Source organism: Chrysemys picta, chromosome 1 (genome assembly GCF_011386835.1).
Source record: "Chrysemys picta bellii isolate R12L10 chromosome 1, ASM1138683v2, whole genome shotgun sequence".
NCBI lineage: Eukaryota > Metazoa > Chordata > Testudines > Emydidae > Chrysemys > Chrysemys picta.
Genome location: NC_088791.1, coordinates 90,392,234 through 90,418,963, shown reverse-complemented (window position 1 = coordinate 90,418,963; position 26,730 = coordinate 90,392,234). Strand labels below are relative to the sequence as shown.

The following is a 26,730-nucleotide window of genomic DNA, read 5'->3' as shown; positions in this document are numbered from 1 at the left end:
CAACTGTGACCTGACAGGAGCTGTCAGTTTCACTCTGCAGCTGTTTGGCAGAGCTTAAAACAGCAGGAAAGGCAACACTTGACCCGCTCACAGAGGAGAAAGACCTGGGAGAGGCACGTAATAATAGCAAGGCTTCCCCCACGCACTGGGGTAGCATATTGGAGCCTAAGGAGGGGACTTGTGCTTGAGACACCAGCCAGCAAGTGCGGAGATGGAGCCCCGTCCTCCGCACAGGGCACACGGCAGAGGAGCAGGGCAACTGGGCTCCTCAGCAGCGCGCTGCCCGATCCAACTCCGGCGGAGCCCAGCCCCGTCTAAAAGTCGCTCAGTAACAAGCGCCTTATCTGCGCCGCCGGAGCCGAGAGGCTGCGGGCGCGGCCGGCTGTGAGCCAGACGGGGAGAGGGAGCAGGCCCCGCTCCGAGGGCGTCTGTGGGGCGGGCGCTGTGCGCAGCTCCCCGGGGAGGAGTTGGGGTCCCGTACCCGCGGCTCCCCGCACAGCAGCAGCTCGGGGTAGCTGAACTCCACGCAGCTCTCCTCGGTTGGGTCCTTCAGCACCACCTCCAGGCGGACCGTCTGGCGTGGCGGTGGCGCCTCCTGCGGCGGCGGCGGCTCCTGCCGGCTGCTCTCGCGCTGTTGCTGTTGCGCCGGCGGCGGCTCCGGCCGGGGGGGCTCACGCTGCTGCTCAGGCCGGCTGGTCTCACGCGGTGGTTCCGGCCGGGGGCTGGTCTCGCGCGGCAACTGAGCCTGTGGCTCCGGCCGGGAGAGCTCGTGCTGTTGGTCGGGCGGCGGCGGCGGCACCACCTCGCGCCCTAGCAATAGCGGCTGCTCCGGCTCGCGGCCCCCGGGCTCGCGCTCCAGGGACGGGCTCTCGCCCTCGCGTCGCCTCACGGGTGCCAGACTAATGAACGGCACCCGGCGCGGCTCCGCCATCCTCCGACCCCCACCCCCCCGCTCACCAGCCCCCCGCCTCACCCGTACGGCGACACTCCCTCGCCGGCTCCTCCTCCCGCTCCCTCCCTCCCCACCCGATCGGAGCTGCCCCCTACGTTCTCCTCGCTGCTACCGCCGCCGCCATTTTGGAGCCCCCCCACATAAATAGAAGCAGGCCGCTAGGCCGCGCATGCGCAAGACGACGTGGGCCACGGGCGAACCGCCCCACGTCGCTGTTGTTATTGCTCATCGACTGCTACGTCACGGCAGCCCCAGCGCCCACCCGCTGCTGACGCCTGCTCCCGCCCACAGTTGCCTTGGAAATATGCACGCTGCCTGCGGTAAGGCTCTTAAAGGGCCACGAGTGCGGAGGTCACGGCGTGGGGGTTTTGCACAGAGCCAAGCTGGACGGCGGGGGCGCCTCGTCGCGAGGGACACGGACCTGGGCCGCGCCATGACCCCCATGGCGGGGCTGCAGCGCGAAACGCAGGGCCCAGCTGCCGGGCGGGCCGCCAGAGGCGCCCCCTCATCCCCCTTCCCCAGGGAGCAGCGGGGCCCACCCCAGCGGCTGGGCCCGTCCGGTGCGGGTGCGTGTGACGCGGTTGGGGAGGGGCTGGCTCCTGAGTCCTGACCCGCTTCACTCAGCTGCCCGGATTGGGCCTTCCTCACGGCGCCACCAGCAGAGGTCTCCCAGCGAGCTCCGGCCCCGTTGGGGACGTACATTTTGGTTTAGTAAAATCCTTCTCCTGCTCCAGGAGTGCCGGGCCCAGTCCTACCCGTGGCGCAAGCCAGCCAGGGGGGGCTCAGCTGTCATCTTTGAAGGCAAAACAGGAAAGTATCCCGCTGTAGAGGAAAGACAGGAGAGAATGAGACCAATATGGCTGCAGCAGAAGCTCTTTATTAACCGGAAAATCAAAAAAGAATCTTACAAAAAGTGGAAACATGGACAGATTGCCAGGAGTACAAAAGACTAGCACATGGATGTAGTGATAAAATCAGAAAGGCTAAGACACAGCAAGGGACAGTTACAGCTAGCAAGGGACAAAAGGCAATAAGAAGTGAGTCTAAAATACAGTAGGAGAAAGAGGAAGGAAAGTGTAAGGCCTTTACTTCACTGGAGAGGCGAGTGAATAATGGATGACACCATCACCAAGAAAGCTGATGTGTTTAATACCATTTTTCCCCCCAGTCTTCACTAAAAAGGTCATGACTAGATGTTTAACACAATGTTAACAATAAGACAAAAGGAACACAAGCCAGTAGAGGGAAATAACAGATTAAAATATTATGATAAATTAGATGTATTCAAATGGTCTGGCCCTGATGAAATCCACCTCAGATTTACTTAAGGAACTATGTGAAGCAATCTTGGGACCATTAGTTACCTTCAAGAACTGAATGAGTACTCATATCTTTCTCCTTTTTGTCCTCCCCTTTTGTAAACTAATAACAAAAGGGGAGGGTAAAAAGCGGGAAAATATGCCCACTTATTTAGCACAGAATCACAATGTTGAGAACATTAATCAAGGAACCAAAGGGCATGAAGAAAATAAATTCTTTCGTTGGCTATATACCAATGCCAGGATCGTGGGTAAAATAAATAGACTTGGAATTCCTCATTTATGAGCGTAAGTTTGAGATAGTTAATATTACTGAAACTTGATGGTATGACTTGCACAACTGGAATGATAAAAATCAATGACTATTACCTATTTAGGGATCAAGTGGGCAAAAGTGGAACAGGAGTGGCACTCTGGGCATTGCCTGGTTCTGATAACTGATAACTTTAAAGAACATTATCTTAAATGCTTGTGGCTTGATGTCCAAACAGATAAAGCACACAATGGTGCCTGCTACAGACTACCAGTTAACACTAGGGAATAAGATGACTAGCTCCTGATGCACCTCTCAGTAGTGAGTAGGAAAAAAGCTATGTGACCCTGGGATACTTCAGTTTGAGTACTAGCACTCTCATAGTGCCAGTGCTAAAATCTCCTTGCATGAGGAACAAATTTTTAATAATGGGCTCTTCAGTCTTGCAGAGAAAGGTATAACAAGATCCAATGGCTGGAAGTTGAAGCCAGCCAAATTCAGACAGGACATTTTTTAACAGAGTAATTAACCATTGGAACAATTTAGCAAGGTTCATGATGGATTCTCCATCACTGGCAATTTTAAAATCAAGATTGGATTTTTTCTAAAAGATCTGTTCTAGGAATTATTTTGGGGAAGTTCTATGGCCTGTGTTATACATGAGGGCAGACAAGATTATCACAATGTTCCCTTCTGGCCTTGGAATCTATGAAAATTCATGGAGCATGCATGAGAGGTTAGAGGACTGGAGAAGAGCAAACAAAGTACCTATATTTAAAAAAGGACTAAAGAGAACCCAGGGAATTATAAACTAGTCAGCCTGTCTTTGATACTCAGAAAGATACTGGAATAAATTGATTAATTTATAATGTTGATAAATAATAGTTAACATGGATTTATTAAGAACAAATCATGCCAAACCTACTTAATTTCCTTCTTTGACATGGTTATTTGCCTAGTGGATGGGGGGGGGGGCAGGAGTACTATGTGTAAATATATTTTGATTTTAGTAAGGCTTTTGACACAATCGTACATGACATTCTAATAAACTAAGAAAATGTGATCTAGATGAAATTACTATAAAGTGGGTGCAAAATTCTTTGCAAAACTGAACTCAGAGTAGTTAGTGGTTTGCTGTCAAACGGGAGAGACATATCTACTAGGATTCCACAGGAGTCTGTCCTGTGTCTAGAACTAATCAATATGTTTATTAACGACTGAGATGATGGAGTGGAGAGTATGCTTATAAAATTTTCAAATGACACCCAACTGGGAGGGATTCCAAGCACTTTGGAGGACAGAATTAGAATTCAAAAGGACCTGGATATATTGGGGAATTGATCTGAAATCAACAAGATAAAATTCAGTAAAGACAAGTGCAAAGTTCTACACTTAGGAAGGAAAAAATCAAAATGCACAAATACAAAATGGGAAATAATTGGGTAAGCAGCAACACTGCGGGAAATCTCATAGTTATAGTGGCTCATAAATTGATTATGAGTAACAATGTGATGCAGTTTCAGAAAAAGCAAATATTCTATATCTTGTGTATTAAGAGGACTATTGTATGTAAAACATGGGAGGTAATTGTTCCACTTTATGTGGCATTGGTGATGGCCCAGATGGAGGATTGTGTCCAGTTTGGGGTACCACACTTTAGAAAAGTTGTAGACAAACTGGAGAGAGTCCAGAGGAGAGCAACAAAAAAGATAAAACTCTTGACCTATGAGGAAAGGTTTAAAAAATGGGATATGTTTAGTCTTGAGAAACGAAGACTGGGGGGCGGGAACCTGATAAGTCTTCAAATATGTTAAGGGCTATTATAGAGAAGATGGTGATCAATTATTCTCCATGTCCACTGAAGGTAGGGCAAGAACTAATGTGCTTAGCCTGCAGCATGGGACTCTTATGTTAGATATTAGGAAAAACATTCTAACTATAAGAATAGTTAAGTATTGGACTAGCTTATCAAGGGAGGTTGTAGAATCCCCATTATTGGAGGTTTTTAAGAACAGGTTAGACAAACATCTGTCAGGGATGGTCTAGGCATAATTGGTCTTGCCTCAGTGTGTTGGGATGGAGTGGATGACCTCTCAAGGTTTCCTGCAGCTTTGTATTTCTGTGATCCTGATAGCCGTTGAGCTCTGCTGGTATAAGGGGGTAAGCAAGAGCATGGGATAGTATGGAAATAAAGCAAGGAAAAGAGAGAGTCACTTATTACAGGGTGGGGTGGGGTGGGGGGAATCCTGACAGCCCTGGTGGGGACATACAAGTATGCCAAAACAAAAACAAGCTAAATCCCACAAATCCTTTCAAATCACTAACAGGGAACAAAGCATGAAAATATCTTGTGTCCATACAATTCCTGCCAAGAACTTTTTGCAGCTTCATTGTCACCATCACTTAGATATAGACATATCCTGGAAAGGGAAAGCCAGGGCCCAGGAGATAGGTACGGAGTTGTACTAAGAATAACTTTTAAAAGTTTGCCATGTTGGCAATCCGAGAAAGGGGAGTAGGAGTCTAAGGGTACGTCTATACTTACTTCCTGGTCCGGATGTAAGTGATCAATTTTTCTGGGATCGATTTATCGCGTTTTGTCTAGACGCGATAAATCGATCCCGGAAGTGCTTGCCGTTGACGCCGGTACTCCAGCTCAGCGAGAGGAGTACGTGGCATCGACGGGGGAGCCTGCCTGCCGCGTCTGGACCCGCGGTAAGTTCGGACTAAGGTACTTCGAATTCAGCTACGTTATTAACGTAGCTGAATTTGCGTACCTTAGTCCGAAGTGGGGGGTTAGCGTGGACCAGGCCTTGAATGTAGATTTTTAAGAGGCAATCAGCCATACACTTTTTCAGGGTGGAACAACATATGATGTATTCTTATTCTGGATAAATGGGGCCAGGGTGGCTCGTCCTATGTTTTGAAGATGTTGTGTAGGATGAACTTAATTCTCAGTTTCCCTTGTCCTCCTGCTCAGCCCACCTCATAGTCTTTCAGTTGCATAGATTAGCCACTGTTTTTTCTCTCATCTGAATTCAAATAGCCTCGGCAAAGATAGTGCAAATCATACTTTTTTACTTGAAAGTGTAAGCCATTGCTTTGTTTCTGAGTAGAAAGAAGCAATAGGAAAACACTGCTGATGGACTGTAACTCTGAGAAATGTAGGATTTCCCTTTGAAGCCTGGCAGTCTTTGGCAAGTGTTGCTATCCAAGAGGACTTCTCAGCCCTGAAAACTTGCAGCTTTCATCCAGGTTTTCATAAAAGCAAGTTGTGTTTGGACTCCGGCACCACAATGAATAAAACATATGATTTGTAAAATCACTTTTCCTCTATTGTTTTCTTGAAACTTGTATCTGATGGGGTCAAATGGCATTGCTCTATTCCAGTGGTTTCCAAACTGTGGGTCGGGACCCCAAAGTGGGTCACAACCCCATTTTAATGGGGTTGGCAAGGGCTGGCAATAGCCTTGCTGGGGTCCAGGACTGAAGCCCAAGGACTTGAGCCCTGAGTATGTGTGGGGGGCCCCTCAGGTAACAGGCCTCCCGCCTGGGGCTGAAGCCCTTGGGATTCGACTCTTTCTCCCTCCTCCTCCCACCCCCACAAGAGGGGTGGGGCTTTGGTTTTGGCCCCCCCTCCCAGAATGGCAAGGCTTGGGTGGGCTCAGGCTTTGGTCCCCCCTCCAGGGGTTGTGTAGCAATTATTGTTCTCAGCAAGGGGGCACTGTGCAATGAAGTTTGAGAACCCCTGCTCTACTCTCTGGACGGGCATAGGAAACCATCAAATCAAGATTTACTGACCCTGCCAGATTGAAATTTTAGGGGTAGGTTAGGTTCTGTGAGATTAAACTCCATATTTCACTGAAGCTTATTGAGGGAGGAACTTGGTGCTCAGGTAACAGGTCTTGTGTGGGATCCATGGAACTTTGAGCCAGCTGCTGTGAACCCCTTTTGCTGAATACTTGTTTTCAATTTGACAAGGATGTGAGAGCCAACAGAAGATTATTTTTATTTAGAAAAAGGAACACTTGGATACTATCCTCTAGGTTGAGCATGGGCACAACTTGTATTGCAAATTTGAAGACAACCCTTAGGAGGCTATCTACTGTAAAACTAAGTTGTTGGTCGGAAGGCAGAAAAATCACTGGTAAACTGGCTATCTAGATTCTCGACATTCAGAGAAATGATAAATGCAGACCAGCTCAAATTTTTAAGCAATACATAGTAGCTGGAAAACTACCTTGAATTTGCGTTCAATTTGGAGGTTGGGTATAAAGAGTCATATTTGCATATACACCCTGGCCAGATTTTGCGTACAGTGTCTGAATGTTTGTTTCTTTGACAGGAGAAAACCGGAAATAGTGTTAATGGTAAGTGATTGGACTACAGAAAAGTTAGTTAGAGGAAGTTACTTCTTGTAAATATTCTCAAACAACCACTTGTTCTGAATTATGCCATCCCAGACCTTAATGAAAGTAGCAGTCTTCTACCTGCGAGGTTCTGGCAGGCAGAGGCAGCGACTTCCTGAGTTCCCAGGTGGTGCTCGACCCACCCCGCCCCACCCCTGCTCTGCCCCTTCCCCAAGCCCCACCCCCACCCTGCCTCTTCCTGCTCCCGCTCCTCCCCCAGTGTCTCCTGCGTGCTGCTGAACAGCTGATCACCAGCAGGCGGGAGGTCCTGGGCGAGATGGGGGAGGAGTTGATCAGCAGGGCCTGCCGGTAGGCGGGAGGCACTGCGGGGAAAGGGGAGTAGCTGATCGGTGGGTGCTGAGCACCCACTTGTTTTTTTCCGTTGGTACTCCGGCGCTGGAGCACCCACAGAGTCAGCACCTATGCCACAGTCTTCATGGTTATATTTTTCCTCCTCTTGACTTGCGTTACATGATAAGCTTACTGTTATTTGTTGTATATGTCTAATTGTGAGATTGCAGCAACATATTTCCTTATTCCTTTGGCACTAGATAATTGTAATCTTAGGTCTGGATCTTTCTTTGGATTTAAATTGCAGTTACCAAGAACAAGTCAACTTATCTGATAAGGAGAGTGGTCTCTTTTTGTATAAATAGGACTTCTGTTTTGGGGGGGTTTAGTCATTTCATTTTTCAGGATTTATTTTTTATCAATTTTTGAGTTTTATATAGATGTCCAAAAATTGGGGTTTTGTGGGGCTCTCTTTATACATATGGTAATGAGTAATGTATATTATTACTTATTTCAGTATCATATACTGTAATGAGTAATCTCTTTGAGATGTTCCCTAGTGCACTTTAATGTAGTGCTTTAGTGCATACCAGCAGAGTCTATGTAGACCAATTAATGTGCAACACATTAGTGCACATTAGAAATCACACCTCCATAGTGCACCATTTCCAGAGTTTATTGGATAAAAACCAATTTCTTTTTTAATCTGGATTGTTTTATGGTGCAAACTTAAAGCCAGAACCTTATGTATAAGCCTACAGTGAAAGTTCTTCTCTTGTCTTTCAGATTATCTGAAGGTTTTTCAGATTAATAGTTTCATTAATGGATTTATCCAGAGAATTTCCTAAGAATATTGCATCATCAGAGAGCCCAGAAGTGCTGAGGGATAGTATATCTAGATCAGAGATTGAAAAGAAGACACATGGCAGCAGATGCAATAAGAGTGGTCACTGGAATCAGTTATTGCATGAAATATAAACAGAACACAATTCTTTAAGGCAATTCAAACATTTTTGCTGTTGTTGGTCTTCAGAGATTTGTCTGAATGCACCAGCAGGATATTCTAGCAGTTTACCATACAACAAAGTAGTTTGGAAAGAGGAATCAGAAGCCTCTCTCAAAGTGAGTTATGAGTTTTCTGCTTTGTCATCCACTCTATTCTTTGGAGTCAAAGTCCTGTTGCGGGATACATTATCTTTGCAAGTTTCAAGATAAACATTCATTGTAGGGTCATAAACTTTAAAAGACAAGTGTAGTAAATGTACATGTCATGACCATTTATTTTTTTTCTCCTCAGGATGCAACCATTCAGACCAACGTTTAAGTGATCCAGTACAGAATACAGATTCCCTTTTTTGCTTCTTTATTTTGAAGGTTTCCTGTCTGCATAAGACTTAGAGACTGAAATACCCAATGCAGTGAGCAAGCCTTCTGGAGGGAGTTTAAAGTTCTCTTCTTGAAGGAGGCATCTGTTAAATTATAAGGAAGGAAGAGAGTTTACCAGCCCTCAGAAGAACAGTAATTTTGAGATTAATATGTAAAGTTGTCTGGTATTTCTTTGATGAAGGTGAAGTAAAATAATTCAGAAGGATTCTAGATAGATGCAGAGATACCCGACAGTGAGGAGGTGCAGAAAACCTGCATTTAGCCATGTATAATAAAGATATACTTAATGAGGGTATTGGTCCAAATAAAATCACTATTTCAGGGCAGTGGCTGTGAAACATAGCCCTCTCCCCCATACAAGGTTTGCATTCTGTAATCTGGTTACAGCCTTACTGTTTGAAGGAGGAAGTTTGGACCTATGGCTCATTGGGCTAAGGTCAGAAGCCACTTGGCAGCTTCTGGTTAGAGCTCAAATCTTCAGTGACCAACGAGGAGTTTTGCAAGTAACAGCAGTTTTCATACATAGACAGGTACTGTAGCTATAGAACACATTTTACCTTTAGAAGTGTATTTATGTTTAGCTGCTTCATTTTGCTGAAGTCAGGGAAGGCACTGCACATTGATGGACTTGGAACACCCAAAATATGAGGCAAACCCACTGGTAAACGGTAAGCCTGTGACAGAAGTAGCTATTGCTGTTGGATTTCTCCCATTGATGAAGGATAAGTTCCAGGAGACCAAAACAACTCTCTATGGTAAAAAGTGATGACAGGTTGGGTTGGGGTTTTTTTGGTTGTTGTTTCTGGGAACTGTAGATCACTGAAGATATGTAACAGGCCTGTTAATTAAGGTGCTTGTTGTTTCCTTTTGAGGGTTATGAACAGATAACTTGGAAAATCAAAAAGAAAGACATAGAAGAAAAATACAGAAAAGATTTTGAAGAGAAGACCCCACTAACCTGAAAACATAGAAGATAAACATTGTTTTTAAAAAAAAGCCTTCAATGAACAGGCTAGCTTAGGGGTTCTCAAACTTCTTTCTGAGGCCTCCCAACACGTTGTAAAAACTCCATGGCCCACTTGTGCCTCACCAACAGTTTTTCTGCATATAAAAGCCAGGGCCAGGGTTATGGGCAGTAAGCAGGACAATTGCCCTGGGACCCGTGCCACAGGGGGCCCTGTGAAACTAAGTTGCTCAGGCTTCAGCTTCAGCCTTGGGTGGCAAGGCTCAGGGACCCAGGCTTCAGCCCTGGGTGGTGGTGCTTCATCTTTCTGCCCTGGGCCACCGTGAGTCTAATGCCGGCCCTGCTCGGTGGACCCTCTGAAACCTGCTCATGGTCCCCCTGAGCCAGGGAGCTCCAGACTCCTTGTTGAGAACTGCTGGGTTAGCTGAAAGAGACATTTAAATTGAGCAACACATGCCTGTAAAATGCTGATTGTGACCACTGTGGTGCTAAAATTCAGCTGAGCTGTCTATCTACATATTGGTGAGTCAGAGTTGGTCATTTTGCAGTTTAGAAATGCCAGGTCATTTTCAGGGACAGGAGTGATTGTGTCCCCTGGAGTTTTGTCTTAAATGCGGTTTTGTTTATTTGCACTGTTTCTTTAAAGAAGTTTGCCTGAAGGGGATACCTGACTGATATAAAAAGCTGTTCTATCAGACCAGACCAGCACATCTGGAGGCAGTCTTAGGTTGCAGATCTGTCTTCGAAATGTTGAAGCCAGGTTATTGTGTCTTATTTATATTCACAGTCAAGCTTTAAACAAAACTTTCATGAGTCACAGTTTTGTTTTAAGTAGCCACCACACCCATTTGTAACATGAATAAGGAGGTTATCCTTGATGAGGAATCCTTTTCAGCAAAGACTTGAAAATGGGAACTTCTGAATACAAAGGCAATAGTTCTAAAAGAGAAGCTGTTAACATTCTTGCTTGAAGCCTATAAGTAACACATTGTACAAAATACATATTTATATTATAGATGTTTTCCCTTTGAGGGATCTTATGCAGGTAGTGAGCGGGCACAATCCTGCTTTTGAAACTAGATGAGAATAAAATTGGGCACATTCAGACCAGAACAGACTGCTTATTAAGGAGCTAGCTATTTCCTCTTCAATGTCATCTTTAATTGTTACCAGTACTTCATTAATTCCCCAAAGCAATTCAAACTACTGAACAGGTAACAAGATAAGGAGGTTTCAGAGTAGCAGCCGTGTTAGTCTGTATCCGCAAAAAGAAGAACAGGAGGACTTGTGGCACCTTAGAGACTAACAAATTTATTAGAGCATAAGCTTTCGTGGATTACAGCCCACTTCTTCGGATGCATATAGAATGGAACATATATTGAGGAGATATATATACACACATACAGAGAGCATAAACAGGTGGGAGTTGTCTTGCCACCTCTGAGAGGCCAATTAATTAAGAGAAAAAAAACTTTTGAAGTGATAATCAAGCTAGCCCAGTACAGACAGACAGTTAGATAACAAGTGTGAGAATACTTACAAGGGGAGATAGATTCAATGTTTGTAATGGCTCAACCATTCCCAGTCCTTATTCAAACCGGAGTTGATTGTGTCTAGTTTGCATATCAATTCTAGCTCAGCAGTTTCTCGTTGGAGTCTGTTTTTGAAGTTTTTCTGTTGTAATATAGCCACCCGCAGGTCTGTCACTGAATGACCAGACAGGTTAAAGTGTTCTCCCACTGGTTTTTGAGTATTTTGATTCCTGATGTCAGATTTGTGTCCATTAATTCTTTTGCGTAGAGACTGTCCGGTTTGGCCAATGTACATGGCAGAGGGGCAAAAGAATTAATGGACACAAATCTGACATCAGGAATCAAAATACTCAAAAACCAGTGGGAGAACACTTTAACCTGTCTGGTCATTCAGTGACAGACCTGCGGGTGGCTATATTACAACAGAAAAACTTCAAAAACAGACTCCAACGAGAAACTGCTGAGCTAGAATTGATATGCAAACTAGACACAATCAACTCCGGTTTGAATAAGGACTGGGAATGGTTGAGCCATTACAAACATTGAATCTATCTCCCCTTGTAAGTATTCTCACACTTGTTATCTAACTGTCTGTCTGTACTGGGCTAGCTTGATTATCACTTCAAAAGTTTTTTTTCTCTTAATTAATTGGCCTCTCAGAGGTGGCAAGACAACTCCCACCTGTTTATGCTCTCTGTATGTGTGTATATATATCTCCTCAATATATGTTCCATTCTATATGCATCCGAAGAAGTGGGCTGTAGTCCACGAAAGCTTATGCTCTAATAAATTTGTTAGTCTCTAAGGTGCCACAAGTCCTCCTGTTCTTCTTTTTTGAAGATAAGGAGGGCTATTAGGGCAGGAACAAGCATTGAGCAGTGTTCTCCTCCAGAGAAAGGACAAGCTCAGGTGAATATTTGTAAGCTGTCTCCATGAGAACCAGAAAGATTAGTGGATCCAAATAAACCTTTTGGGGAGCAAATGGAGCAGGAAATTGGGACTCAACTGCTGAGTTGTTTTCCCAGCTCTACACCAACTTGCTGTGGGATTTTACGAAAATCACTCAACTGCTTTTTGCCTCTGTTTACCGATTTCTTAAACAGTTCTTTCATGCCTTTCTCACAGTGATTTGCAAAATGCTTTGAGTTACTTAAATGATGGACATTTCATAATGTCCAGATCCACAAAGATACTTGGATACCTAAATCCCTGTTTAGGCTCCAGTGCGATCCACATAACTGCCACTTGGCTGCCACCTAACCTTGCAGGCACTTAGCTGACTCATCACCTAATTTTTGCTGTAAAAGTTCCCTGGGCACAGCCTCAGCAGAGCCTTCCCAAAAGTGGGGGGGGGTCAGGGCCCTTGGCCAAGCCAGAAGCTGGAGCGGGCCAGGAGCCATGGACCCTCCACTTGCCCAGGATGGGGGTGGCCAAGAGTAGCCCCCAGCCCGTGTATCGGCCCTGCGGGCCCCCTGCCCAGGGTGTGTGGATGATTCACGGCTCCCCATGTGGCTCTTACCCGGACCTGACTCTGGCTGGGGCCTCAGAGCTGCTGCCCAGCCATGGTAAGAGCCAGGCAGCTGTGAGGAGCTGCGGACCTTCCACCTGCTTTGGGCCGGGGGCCCAGGGGCATGGATGTGGGCCAGGGGCTGCTCTCAGCCCCCCACCCCACCCCAGGCAGGTGGAGGGTCTGCACAGCTTTAACAACTGCCCCGGGCTTCCAGGCCAGGCTCCAGCTGCCAGCCTGGCCAGAGGACAGAGGACGTGTGGGAGCGGGAGGGCGCATGGCAAAAAGTGCTAAATTTATAACCCTGTTGTTTAAAATGAATTTACCTTTTTCACACCACTTTCAAATAAAGACTAAAACACATTTTTATTGAATTATTGTTATAAGCAGAAAAGTTTTTTTTTTTAATAGTTAATGTTTAATACTGGGAGTGCAAAGAAACTTGATATCACTTTTCGCAGCAGACTTAGCCACTCTTACTTCTGCGCTGCTGCTGGTGGCAGCACTGCCTTCAGAGCTGGGTGGTTCATGACCCCCACATACTAACCTCTGGACCTTTAATGGGTCATGACCCCCATTTTGAGAACCCCTGATCTAAGGGATATTCTGATGTAGGCCTCCCTTAATCTCTCCTGTTGAAGCTCTTACACTGGTGAGCAGTTAAACAAATAGAATTAAGTCAATGGGACTACTCGCATAACTGCTCACCATTTTAAGTAAGAGGTTCACTGTCTAAAATCAAGGAAAGAAAGGAGTTATTTAATACATCACACTTAAATACAATCTTCCACGTGAAGATTTCAGTATACTCTACAAATAACTAATAAAGCCTCAACATAATACCTCTGTTGGGTAAGGCAAGCTAAACACAGTGGGTTTTCAGATTAAGTTGAAAAAGAGAAAATTTAGGCTGATTAGCAGGAAACATTTTCTGATTATGAGATCTATTCAACTTTGAAATAGACCATAAAGAAAGTGTTGGAAGGCCCACCACTTCAGCAGGTAATTTATAAACAGATTAGACAAAGCTGTGAGTTGTATTATAGGAACAATCACACAGTAGAGGAGAGGGGAAATGAATTTAGCAAGAAAGTTAAGGTGCAGAAATATCTTCATGTGGTACTGTGACTGAAACGCAAAATGTACACATTGTACAGAACCTGCCCTAGAATGACTGAGTACATTGAGTGGGAAAACTTGTATACCTTTATTCAGCATGTGACCTAATAGATCTTTACTTTATGATTGTAACAACCAGCCTTCTATTCTTTCACAGTTCACTGCATTTGTGACATCTGTGAATGAACAGGATAAGAGTAGGAGGTACATTACAAAGGAGAGCCATTTTTACATACAGATACTATGATAATCAGCAATGATGAGAAAGAAACACAAACTTCAGGATCATGTTTGACAGAGTTTTGGTAACAACATTTTTCTAAAGTTTGCTTGTGTGTGGCAGTGGTTTAAGGACTAATTTTAAAGCCATTCACTTTGTGCTACTTGCATAAATTCATTAATCCTGCAAGATGAAATATACCTTTAAGTTTTACATAACAAGTAAGGTGCTTTTCCACACAGCAAGAAATCTCTCTACTGCAGTTACTTTGCACTATATGGTGCGTGGTGTTCCACAGAATATTGGTCACTTGAGACTGATCGTGTATTAAAGGAACAGATGATAAAAGATGAGGCTCATTGTCCCTCCTGCAGCCAGTTTAAAATGTGGTTTGAAGATTCTGACTTTGTAATGTAATTCCTACATCCAGGGAAGCACAGCTCAGAGACCGCACTGGATCAGTTATCCCATTTTTCAGATAGGTTTGATTGACACATGAAATGGTTATGTATGAACTACTTGCATACAGTATTTGAATATCGAATAGTTCAAGGCCTTTTTTATTTTTAAAATCCATGTAAAAAAGAAACTGTGTACAGAGATGTCAAGGTATTTATACAGCACTGTGTATCCTACAGGATTACAAATATGTTATAGACCCATTGGACACAACACTATATGTAGGTTTGAGTTGATTTTTGCACTTAAAACGGGGATTCAGCCTCCTTATGTATGTGTCTTCCCTACATTTATAACACTTACTAATACAGAATGAATTTTCTGAAAATGTATAAGTAAATATTAATATAGCATTTGAATTAAAATTAAAAATAGTCCCTCTAAGAACGTCAGTAATTGCCTCACTGGTCAGAGGTGTCAGACACCTGGCTTACTTGATATGCTTGCATGGTATGCTCAAATAAAGAGAATCAGAAGAGGAAAGAGAAAGAAAGGGTAGAAAGTAGAGGTTATTTACCTGTAAATAGAGTTCTTTGAGATGTGTAGTCTCTAGCTGTATTCCACATGTGGGATACGCATGTGCACCATATGCCTTAGTCCGGAATTTTTAGTATTGGTCCACACATGCACCGTAGCTCTCCTCATGCTCCAAATCAAGGGTATAAGGGACAGTGTGGGTTGACACCTCTCCAGTTCCTTCATTTACCACAAATTCAGATAATCCACAGCAGAGGGGACAGAGGGCTGGTAGTGAAATACAGAGAGGGACCACACATCTCAAAGAACTTCCAGTTACAGACAGGTAAGTAACCTCCCTTTCTTCTTCATGTAATGGTCCCTGTGTGTGTTCCACATGTGAGAGATTAATAATCAGTGGTCAAACAAGAGGTGGCTGTGAGGACACAGAAGTGATAGCTGACTGTAATACTGCTGTCCCTACAGCTGTATCTGTAGTTGAAGATTGGACCAAAGCATATCATCTTGTGAGGGTGTGCACAGAGTTCCAGGTAGCTGTCCTACATATCTCTAGTAGAGGTACATCTCTCAGAGATGCAACAGAGGTTCCTTGCGCTCTGGAGAAATGATCCTCACTCCTCGGGAGTTGGGGGTGGGATGTAAGCTAGTTGGTAGCAAAGGATTATACAACCAGAGATCCATTTTGAAAGTCTCTGCACAGAGGCAGCAGAGAGAACAAGGGATCAAGCTATGGTAACAAAGAATAGGTGTCTTTCTAATAACTTTTATTCTTTGTAGATAAAAGGCCAGTGCCCTTCAGACATCAGAGAATCTCTTCATCAGAGGCATGTGGTTTTGAAAAAAATACTAGTAAGCTGAGGGTTTGACTCATATGAAACTTGGAAACTACTTCAGGGATGAATTTAGGAGAGGGTACAGTGAGACCTTTTCATTATGGAAGGTAGTATATTGTGGGCCCACCATGAGTGCTCTCAGCTTGCTGGCTCTTCTGGCTGATACTATGGTGATCGGAAAGGCCACTTTCATAGACAGATGGGCCATACAGTTTGTGGCTAGAGGATCGAAGGAAGGTCTGGTGAGAGATGAAAGAACAAAATTGGGGTCCCACTGGGACACAAACTCCACCTATGGGGTTGAAAGGATCAAAGGACCCCCTTTAAAAATGTAGCTGTGACAGAAAAAGTGAAGATTGTGTGATTATTAACAGGAGGATGAAAAGCATTGATTGCTGCTAAATGAACCCGAAGAGAACTAAAAGAGAGACTTGAAGACTTAAGGGTACATAGGTATTCCAGGACAGCAGGGATCCCAGCAGATTCTGGAGATAACTGGCCTTGCTGAGCCCAAGAGGAGAAATTCCTCCATTTAGCTGAATAACATCTTCTAGTAGAGTCTTTCCTGCTTTGGTTAAGGGTTGATTGCCCCACTCTGGAACATAAGTGCTCTACATTGATGCCCATCCAACTACTGGGCTCTGAGCTGCAGTGGTTCCAGATTGGTGTGTCTGAAAGTGTCCTTGTGCTGTGTTAGACGATCTAGAAATGGGCAGGTGTTAATGGGCGGTTGAGACAAAAGCTTCATTAGGTCTGTAAACTAGAACTGTCTCAGCCTGCTGGGTGCAATAAGGATGATTTAAGCTCTGTCTTGATGGATTTCCCATAAACCAGGGGTCGGCAACCTTTCAGAAGTGGTGTGCCGAGTCTTCATTTATTCACTCTGATTTAAGATTTTGCATGCCAGTAATACATTTTAACGTTTTTAGAAGGTCTCTTTCTATAAGTCTATAATATATAACTAAACTATTGTTGTATGTAAAGTAAATAAGGTTTTTAAAATGTTTAAGAAGCTTCATTTAAAATTAAATTAAAATGCAGAGCCCCCCGGACTGGTGGCCAGGACCCGGGCAGTGCGAGTGCCACCGAAAATCAGCTCGCGTGCCGCCTTCGGCACGAGTGCCATAGGTTGCCTACACCTGCCATAGATATTAATGTAATGGGAGGGAAGCCATACCTCAGGTGATCCTTATCCAGTGAAAATGATGAAATTGCCCCTGGAGCCATCATATCCAGTTTACCTTCCTTCTCTGAATACTCCAACAGAGCTGGTTCATGGTGGCAAATACAGCTCATGTACTGATCCCATGGGCCCCAATAGTGCCAGTAGGAGGGATCAACCAGCTGGGGAGGGCTGCATGGCATAGAGTATTACCAGTCTCTTGCAAATCATTCTTGGCAGGAGAATGAAACCTAATCTTCTAGGGCTTCTGTCCAGGACCATCTCTGCCTGATACCTCTGAGACTCCTGAGGAACTTCCAACTCATCGGAAGAAAAGGTCAGGTCCTAGATTCCCAGCAGAACCAACAGTACCAATGGTTGCGTGCCAAGGCTCGCAGGTGTGAGGGGAGAACAGCTCTGCACCCTTAGTTACTCCAAAGGAGAAAGCTATTCTATGTCCCTGAACAGAGATAGGCCAGAGAGGAGGAATGAATGAGGAAAGGGGAGAGCAAAAATGTCCTCTGGGGAAGATATAGGTCTCAGAAGACCCTGGGGTGTGGGATCAGTCCATTGGTGGATCCGTCGAATCCCTGGTCATAGTGGAAATGGGATCCCTCCAGGGCTGTGTTGGTATAGACACTGCATTGGCTCTGGATGTGGAAGGAAGGAACAGAGGGATGTTTTTCCTGTGCATTAGATGTTAGAACCAGCAAATCCATAGCCTTACACACCACTTTCTCTTGCTAAGAAGTTTTATTCATGCCTAAGTCTTTAGCACCTGTGCACACAGAGTCTCCCGACTTTAATGAGATTGGGGAGGGACGCTTTCTTTTTGGGGCAGTCTTGGATGAAGACGATTTGTCCCTCTGCCTATCAGAGTGCCCCTTACTCTCATGGAAAGCCTTCTTTTTACGGTTAGAAGTCTTAGCTTCCACTCCTGAGCTTGTGCTTGGAGGGGTGCTGCCTGTTTGATGAGGCTGATGTACCATGCGGTCTCCCCAGCCTGGATCTGATTGGGGTCTCATTGTCTGGCCCATCAGGTGTTTCTTAAGTCTCAGTTCCCAGCCCTCACGAGTTCTGGGGGAAAAGGAGAGACAAATGGTGCTCTTGTCTGAGATGTGAGCCTTGCTGAGGCAGTAGCGATAGCGTTGATGTTCTTTGCTCACTGAAAAAAGAACGTGGGCAGGAAACAATTTCTGAACTCTGAGACTCTGGGCATAATCCCTGCCTTCCTGGGGGAGTGAGCAAATTCCCCAGGGTGGGGGGAAAAGGGGAACAACTACTTCACTAAACTATACTGGAGTCTAAAAAGGAGAAAAATACTAAACAATGTACAATATACTTACAGAAATGACACAGCAGCTGAAGGAGCTGAGGACAAAGATGATTAAAACTTAGACCATGCAGCAGTAAGACAGAAAAGGAGAGGCGTCAGTCCGCACCATCCCATATATCCTCAGTTTGGGGCACAAGGAGAACTACAGTGCATGTGTGGACCAACCGACACTGCTTACTAAAAAATTCCAGACTCAGGCACATAGTGGAACCTGTATATCCCACATGTGGAATACACACACGGAACATCACTCAAAAGAAGAAAAGTTGTGCTCTTAAAAGTAAAAATATCCAAGAAGACACTGAATAACTAAACTTATTTTAGCTGAAGGCCATATTCTACTCTGACCTTACTGCAAACTGTTGACATCAGAGGGAGATCCACTGCAGATTGAGGGGGCATGTAATCCTAAATGTATACCACAGACTATCATTAAAAATGGAATGTGGCTTTTGCCACAGAACAAATTTGATACCTGTCACCGTGAGATTGCTCAGGCCCAACTGTCAGAATCTAGCCACATGCTAGATTCAGGGATTAGTAAGACAGGAATGCTGCTCTATTGGACCAGTTCAGATTCTGGTCAAGAAGACCACCTCCCCTTGAGCTTGCTTCTATCAGTTAAGGAGATAAGACTACCCTTCCTTCCCCCATAGTATGATTTAGTGAGATTTTATTGGCATGACAAGTTATTCAGGTGTTGCCAAAGTTTAAGAAAAAAACACCTCCCTCAGCTATGTCAGGTGGGTAGGACCCATCCAAGATAGGGTTACATACATATTTGGAGTTTGATCCCCTGTGTCCATTTGTTGTTACTGATCCACTGGCAGATTGCTATGTAACACCATGCCATCTGTACCATTACTCTCCTTTCTCACAGCGTCAGGTACAGTTTTGCTTCATCACTGTTTGATGAAGTCATTTATGATTCCTGATAATCTGAAAGATCTTTTTTGAACTTTCTTGTATTTTGGATATTGAAGAAGAAAGTGTGTCTGCTTCAATCTCTCCTCTTTTACATTAGCTGTACAAAAACTCCTCTCAGTGTTCAGGCTGTGTTTTGTAGCTACCAGTTTCCATTTTGTATTTGACTTATCCCCTTTTCCCTCCTACATCCCACTCTTTGCTCCTCCATTCCTCATATCCCTGCTCTTTCCCTCTCTACATCCCTCCTGTTCCTTCCAGGCTGCCTCACATCTCCACTCAACCCCTGCTCTCCCCACATGTGGCTGTTTCTCTCCAGCCCTTGGATCCCAAAGTTCTGCATTCTGGTGTCAGGAGAACTGAGCTGGATTGGACAGGGAGAAGGTTTTGTTTTGTTTGGCTGGGGGTTGAATATATAGTTGTAGAAACTCTTTAATAAAGGATTCACTCTTAATTCCCCTTTCTGACTTACAAGAACTCCAACTCCACATCTCTGTTCCTCTAATAAAATCTCAAGCTAAACCAGAGAAGACTTTTTTTTTAATCTTAAAAATATTAAACACAAACAGCAGCAAAGAAATGGTTACTCACCCTGTAGAGTAGAGATGGGCAAAGTATGGCCCTGTGGGACCGTCCTGCCCAGCCCCCGCACTCCTGGCCGGGTCGGTCAGGGAACTGGGAACAGGGGGGTTGGATAGGGGGTAGGGTCCTGGGGGAGGCGGTTAGGGGACAAGGAGCGGGGGGGGGGGGGGTTTCGATGGGTCAGAGGTTCTGAGGGGGGCAGTCAGGGGGCGGGAAGTGGGAGGGTGCGGATAGGGAGCGGGGGCCAGGCTGTTTGGGGAGGCACAGCCTTCCCTACCCGGCCCTCCATACCATTTCGCAACCCCGATGTGGCCCTCGAGACAAAAAGTTTGCCCACCCCTGCTGTAGAGCAACTATGGTTCTTCAAGATGTATATCCCTATGGGTGCTCCACTCTAGGTGCACTTGTGCCCTCTGCACCTTTGATTGGAGATTTTTCACAGCAGTGTCCATTCGGCCTATGCATCTGTGTTACTCGGTCTTGTGCTCCATGATGTTGTTATATAGCATTGTGCGAGCGACCTGCCCTCAGTTCCTTCTCTACAGTAAAGCTCCATCAGAGAACTCCGAAGCAGAGGGTAAGAAGGGTGGATAATAGAGCACCCATAGGCAGCGATGAGCTGCCAGAATGTTAATAACCGGCTCCCTACAAGGTCTTCGGCGGCGGGTCCTTCACTTGCTCTGGGTTTTCGGCAGCAAGTCCTTCAGTGCCGCTGAAGACCCGGAGCGACTGAACGACCCGCCGCCGACCCGGTAGGGAACTGGTTATTAAGCGCCGCCCGGGGAGTACAAGCCCGAGACCCCCCACCCTAACTGCTCCCCAGGGCCCCACCCCCTACCCAACTCACCCCGCTCTCTGTTCCCCAACTGCCCCGACCCCATCCACCACCACCCTGACAAACCCCCGGAACTCCCACACCTACCCAACCCCCCATTCCCCGTCCCCTGACCGCCCCCCCCAGAACCTCCGCCCCCTCCAACTGCTCCCTGCCCCTTATCCAACCCCTCCTCCCAGCCCTGGCCCGGCCCCCTTACCATGCTGCTCAGGGCAGGGTGTATCGATGCCGCATGGCCCACTGGAGCTTGCAGCCCCACACCCTTACCATGCTGCTCAAAGTGGCAGGAGCTGCCGAGCTGCCCAGGAGCAGTCCAGAGTGCTGGCGCCGGGCTCTGCGAGAGGGGGGAAGGCGGGGGAGGGGCTGGGGGAGCCTCCCCAGCCAGGAGCTCAGGCGGGCCAGATAGGACGGTCCCACGGGCCGAAGTTTGCCCACCCCTTTAACAACCGGTTCTAAACCAGCTTCTAAATTTAACAACCAGTTCGTGCGAATTGGCTCCAGCTCACCACTGCCCATAGGGACATACATCTCAAAGAACCACAGTTTCTGCACAGGGTGAATAATCATTTCTTCTTCTTCAAGTAGTGTCCCTATGGGTGCTCCACTCTAGGTGACTACTAAGCAGTTTCCTCTAAGGAGAAGTGGGCTTTGGAATTGAGTCCAATATCGAAGAAAGTATAACCAAGCCAAATGCAGCATCAGAAGCAGAGTTGTGAGTTATTGCATAATGCTCAGCAAACATATGTATGGAGCTACAAGTCATGGCTCTCCATATTTCAGTGATGGGGAACATTTTTGAGAAAGACTGCAGAGGTGGAAACAAGCCTCAGAGTGAGTTCATATGAACAAGGATGCTTGAATATTACAAGAGCGGTAGCAAGAACAAATGCAGTCAGATATCCACTTGGAAAGTCTGTTTAGAAATTGCAGACCCATTTGATCTGTCTGCGATCAAGCCAAATAATTTGTGAGTCTTTCTGAAAGGTTTAGTCTTGTCAAAATAGAAGGCCAGGGCTCTCCTGACATCAAGTGTGTGTAACAGCACCTCTTCTTTGGCTACACAAGGTTTAGGGTGGAAGATCAGAACGTGAATTGATTGGTTAATATGGAACTTGGAAAATATTTTTGGTAAAAACTCGGAATATGGTCGTAATGTGACCTTGTCCTTCAAAAATATTGTGAAAGGGGGATATGCCATAAGGTTCCCTATTTCCCCAATTCATTGAGCCAACATGATGACTACGAGAAATGCTTTTTTCATCATTTCATACATGAGTGAGTGAGCAGGAAGCCATCTGGTCAAATGGTGATCTTGTAATGAATTGAAGAACCAGACCGAGATCACAAACTGGAGTAGGACGCTTGACTGGTGGAAAGAGATTTCCAACCCCCCTGAAAAACCTCATTGTCCTTAGGTCGGCAAATACAGAATAATCTTCCTTTGGAGAATGGAAAGCCATGATGGCTGTTAGATAGACTCTGATGGATCTCAACAAGAGCCCTGAGTTCTAGGGTGTAGTCCAGTATATCTGGCAGCGATGAGGTTGTTGGTAGAATGTGTTTGAAGTCACACCAGCAGGGATATTTTGTCCATTTTTGGAAGTAAGTGTAGCATGTAGACTGTTTTCTGCTGTGTAATAGCACTCTTTTGACTTCCTCTGAGCAGTTTGTTTCTAATCCTGTGAACCATCGAGCAGCAATGCTTTGAGATAAAGAAGTCTGAGATTAGGGTGAAGGATCTTCCTGCCTTTCTGGGAGAGGAGATGAGGAGTGACCTGGAGAGTGATTGGTGAGTAAACAGCCAGCTGTATCAGGTAAGGCAACCATGGGCCAGATCAGAACTATTAGAATAACTCGGCCTTGTCCTTTTTTATTTTGAGGAGAACTTTGGATATTAGAGAAGTTGGGGGAACGTGTATTATAGACCCGACAGCCACTGAAGGTGAAAGGCATCCCCCGAGGATCGATGACCCAACCCACCTCTTGAGCAGAACCGGATACATTTCTTGTTTATCACCGTGGTGTATAGCTCTATTTGAGGGGTGCCCCGTTGCTGGAATATGCGGTGCAGTATGATGGAGGCTTTCCTGGGGAGGCTTGAGAATAATATCCTAACCAATTGGTTACAAAGTGAGCACAGATCAACCCCCCTGGATCTTTAGGACACTGAAAAACAATCAGGTTCTTAAAATAAGTTTATTTTTAAAAAAAGATAAAAGAATCACCTTGGTAAAATCAGGATGGAAGATAACTTTACAGGGTAACAAAAAGATTCCAAACACAGAGGATTTCCCCTCTAGGCAAAACTTTAAAGTTACAAAAACAGGGATAAACCTCCCTCTTAGCACAGGGAAAATTCACAAGCTAAAACAAAAGATAATCTAACGCATTTCTTTACTATTACTTACTATTTCTGCAATACTAGATGCTTAGTCCAGATATGGCTTAGGGAGATGTATTTGCCCTGCCCTGGTTCCTTTGCTGACTCCCAGAGAACAAAACAAAGACACAAACAAAAACCTTCCCCCACAGATTTGAAAGTACTGTATCTTCTCCTCTTATTGGTCCTTTTGGTCAGGTGCCAACCAGGTTATCTGAGCTTCTTAACCCTTTACAGGTAAAAGAGGAATTAACCTTTTACAGGGTATAGAGGGATTTTATGCTACCCTTAGCTGTATGTTTATGACAGGGGTCAACATGGATTTTTGAGTGTTTACTTGTAGGCCAAATTGAAAGAGGTCTGTGGCCTCAGACATTACCCGGACGTTATGTTCATGGAGCGACCTTTCAGAAGCCAATCATCTAGGTAAGGGAACACCAGAATTCCTTTTCTGAGGAGATGTGCCGCTATCACTGACATAACCTTCCAAAAGGGAACACCCTGTACTGAAAATGATCCTGACAGACAGTACAATGTAGGAATCGATTGTGTGAGATGGGTAGATCACTATATGGAAATATGCATCTCCTTGGTCTAGTGACAGAATTATTGCTGCAAGTGTCAACATTTTGAATTTTTGTGCCGTCCCAAAGATGTTGAGTATACTTAAATCTAGGATAGGTCTCCAACTGCCGTTCTTTTTTGGAATCACGAAATACCTGGAATAAAATTCCTTTCTTCTGTGCTGCATGGGATCTGATTCTACAGCACCCAAGAGTAGGAGAGAATGTATTTCTTGTTGTAGCAGGTTCTCATGAGAGGGGTTTCTGAAGAGGGACGGGGTAGGGGTGCTCACAGGCAGAAGAGAAGAAGAGTGGGTGGAGTACCCTGTGGAAATTATCTCCAAAACCCACTTGTCCATAGTGATTGACTCACAAGCCCGCCAGAAGTGGTAAAGGCAGTCGCCAAAGGGAGGAAGGCAGGTGAATCAATGCCGCTAGTAAGAATGGGGATGGTAATTCAGGACCTCGACCAACCCGTCAAAATTGGTGCTTGGAGGTGGAAGACTGCAAGATTGAGAAGTGGGTGGTTTTCTTCTCTGAAACCTCTGTTTCTTATGTTGAAGATCATATGATCTGTGGGATCTTGACAATTGGGCAGGACAGGGATCTCTGTTCTGTCTGGGACTTGCTAAAGTTTCCCTTGGGGCAGGTGTATAGACCCTGAGAGAACACAAAGTGGCCCTAGTGTCCTTTAACATGCGCAGAGATTTGTCTGTGCTGTCCATGAACAGTTTAGTATTATCAAAAGGTAAATCTTTAACCGTATTTTGTAAATCCTCTGTAAATCCTGAGAGCTGGAGCCAGGAGTCCCTCCTCATAACTACTGCTGTAGAAACTGAATGGATAGCAACATCAACAGTGTCGAGGGAAGCCTCCAAAGATGTTCCAGTGAAAAGCTGTCCTTCTGCAATAATTGCCTGAAATTGCTCTCTATATTCAGCTGGTAGGTACTCAATAAAAGAGTTCAGCTTGGTATAACTTGTATGATTGTATTGTTGCCATTAATGCCTGTTTCTGAATTGTAAAATAGCTGACAAATACAAATTTCTACCGAAGAGGTCCAGGCACTTATGGTCCTTGTCAGAGAGCGTAGATTTAGCATGAGTGTCCAAGATGTGCCTTCCATGTTTGTTAACTACATTGACTATGAAAGAGTTAGGAGAGAGATGAGAAAATAAAAATTCTGAGTCCTTAGATGGAACATAGTATTTCTTATCCATTCTCTTGCATGTGGGCAGAATTGTGGCTAGGGTGTGCCAGATAAGGCTCTGCTGGACCCTGCAAAGGTTAACAAGCAGGGCAATGCGGGAAGATTAAGCTGTATGGAAGATGTCAAGCAGCTTATGATGTGGTTCTTTAACCTCCTCAAGAGGGATCTCCAAAGAGTCCGCAATTCTCTTGACTAGTTCCTGAAACTGTTTTAAATGATCTGCCAAGGATGGAGGAGATGGCATAACTGCTTCATCCAGGGATGAAGAAGAGATGTTGGCTAGTGGAGAGACCTCTTCATCACCTCTAGCTTTCTGTTCCACAAAGGTTTCTTCCTGAGGTTCCAGTCTCCCAAAGAGGGAAGGTGATGAAGGCTTTCTATCACTGTGACAAGTGGTGCTAGAGGCCCTAGAAAATTGCTGATGATAGGCCACACAAGGGTCAGTATGGCCAAGGAGATGGCGCATATGACATGGGTGGAAATATCCATGGGTGTTCATATCAGCAAGATGGTGTTTGTGGCCATCTCTCACGAGTGGCACCAATCTCTTCAGAGACCTCAGGAAAGGGGCCTCTATAAGAATGGAGAGGAGAGCCCTGCACAGATATTTGGGAGACTGAGGCAAGATCTTCAGAATTCACCTCTTCCAAATCACTCTGTACCAGTGGAGCGCTGGAAGAAGCATGAGATGAAACTGTAGGTACTGGGCTAATGTCCAGAGATCTGGAAGTCTGTGGTACCAAGAGTATGTCAGAGCAGAGCAGTGGTGAGTCAGGCATCTTGGACACAGCAAGCTCTTGGGGAAAGTGAAGCTTCTGCGTACCGAGAGTGTTGTCAGTACTGCATCCATGGCCTGCGCTGAAGCGATAGTGGCTGAGGAAGTTCACAGAATCATGAATCTCGACTGCTCCAAGAGGAGTCCAGACAGCTTTCAAGTGGGCTTTTTTGATACCGAGAAGTAGAGCTCTTCTTGCCGCCTTAGCTCCACTGACAATACCGATGACCTCTTGGAGCCTGAGACTTTATAGTCTTTAGGTCTGACAGCAGCACCCTTGGTACCTGAGGAACAAGCAGTTTCGCTGGTACCAGGTTGGAGAGAAATGAGTGCTGAAATGGGTGGAGTCATCGGAGACCATGACTTCTTCGAGGTAGAATTCCTACCCGGAGAACTCGAGGGATGGTCTTTGGGAGTCATACGGGAGGAATCTGGATCTTCCTCTTAAATATCCTTGAGGAGTGAGGCTTGGATTCAGTGAACTTACTCAGAAACTGGCATACAGGAAGTGGGGGGTGGTCCCCTGGCTTGGGTCAGATGCTGGGTGCAGTGAGGTCTCCATCATAAGGGGTCGAAGTTTGATCTCCTGTTTTTTTCTGGCTCTAGATTTTAATGCCAGACAGAAGTTGCACTTTTAGGAAATATGAGATTCCCCAAGGCATTCACTTGGATTGCCTCCCAGCATGACAGGCAATGTTTGAAACCTGGAGAACCGGGCAGACCCTTCCAGTACAGTAAAACTCCAGGACAGAAGAAACTATCTATCTATAAAAATATTCTTGTAAGGGTTTTTTTAAAACTACTATAGTTGTGTTGCACTGTACCTCAAAGTAGCAACCTGTAACTCCCATATTCATCATTCGTATATGGTTGTGATATTGCATACAAAGCATGCCTTGTTAAGGTATCGTATGAAAGGTCATGATCTGCTAAACTCATTGGTGTGTGTGTATGTGTGTGTATACACACCCCTCTACCCCGATATAACCTGTCCAAAATAATCTTACTACGTTATAGGTGAAACCACGTTATATCAAGCTTGCTTTGATCTACCAGAGTGTGCAGCCCCGCCCACCCGGAGCACTGCTTTACCGCGTTATATCCGAATTCATGTTATATCGGGTCACGTTATATCAGGGTAGAGGTGTATATATATATATATATATATATGTGTGTGTGTGTGTGTGTGTGTGTATATATATATATTATGAAATTGAGATTTTGCTATATAGTTGTTATTGA

General features: G+C 45.2%; 1 protein-coding gene and 1 long non-coding RNA gene across 5 annotated transcripts in view; one reads left to right on the top strand and one right to left on the bottom strand.

Moving 5' to 3' along the window:
* UBN2 (ubinuclein 2) overlaps positions 1-1,015 on the bottom strand; it is a 110,612-nt gene extending 109,597 nt beyond the window's left edge. For 2 of the 3 annotated variants that reach the window (XM_065562557.1, XM_065562553.1), the window contains exon 1: positions 482-1,015. In XM_065562557.1, the coding sequence (XP_065418629.1) occupies positions 482-931 (450 nt within the window). In that variant the 5' untranslated portion in view covers positions 932-1,015. The remainder of the gene's footprint in view (positions 1-481) is intronic. The other variant, XM_008173247.4, reaches the window with a different exon arrangement.
* On the top strand, positions 1,011-18,516 carry LOC135974438 (uncharacterized). Of its 2 annotated transcripts, XR_010591708.1 has the most exons (3): positions 1,011-8,346; positions 8,522-10,804; positions 11,955-18,516. It is a non-coding gene; the product is annotated as an uncharacterized LOC135974438 (long non-coding RNA). The 2 variants fall into 2 exon arrangements; XR_010591707.1 differs by having other exon boundaries at positions 1,011-10,804.
* The last annotated feature ends 8,214 nt before the right edge of the window (positions 18,517-26,730 follow it).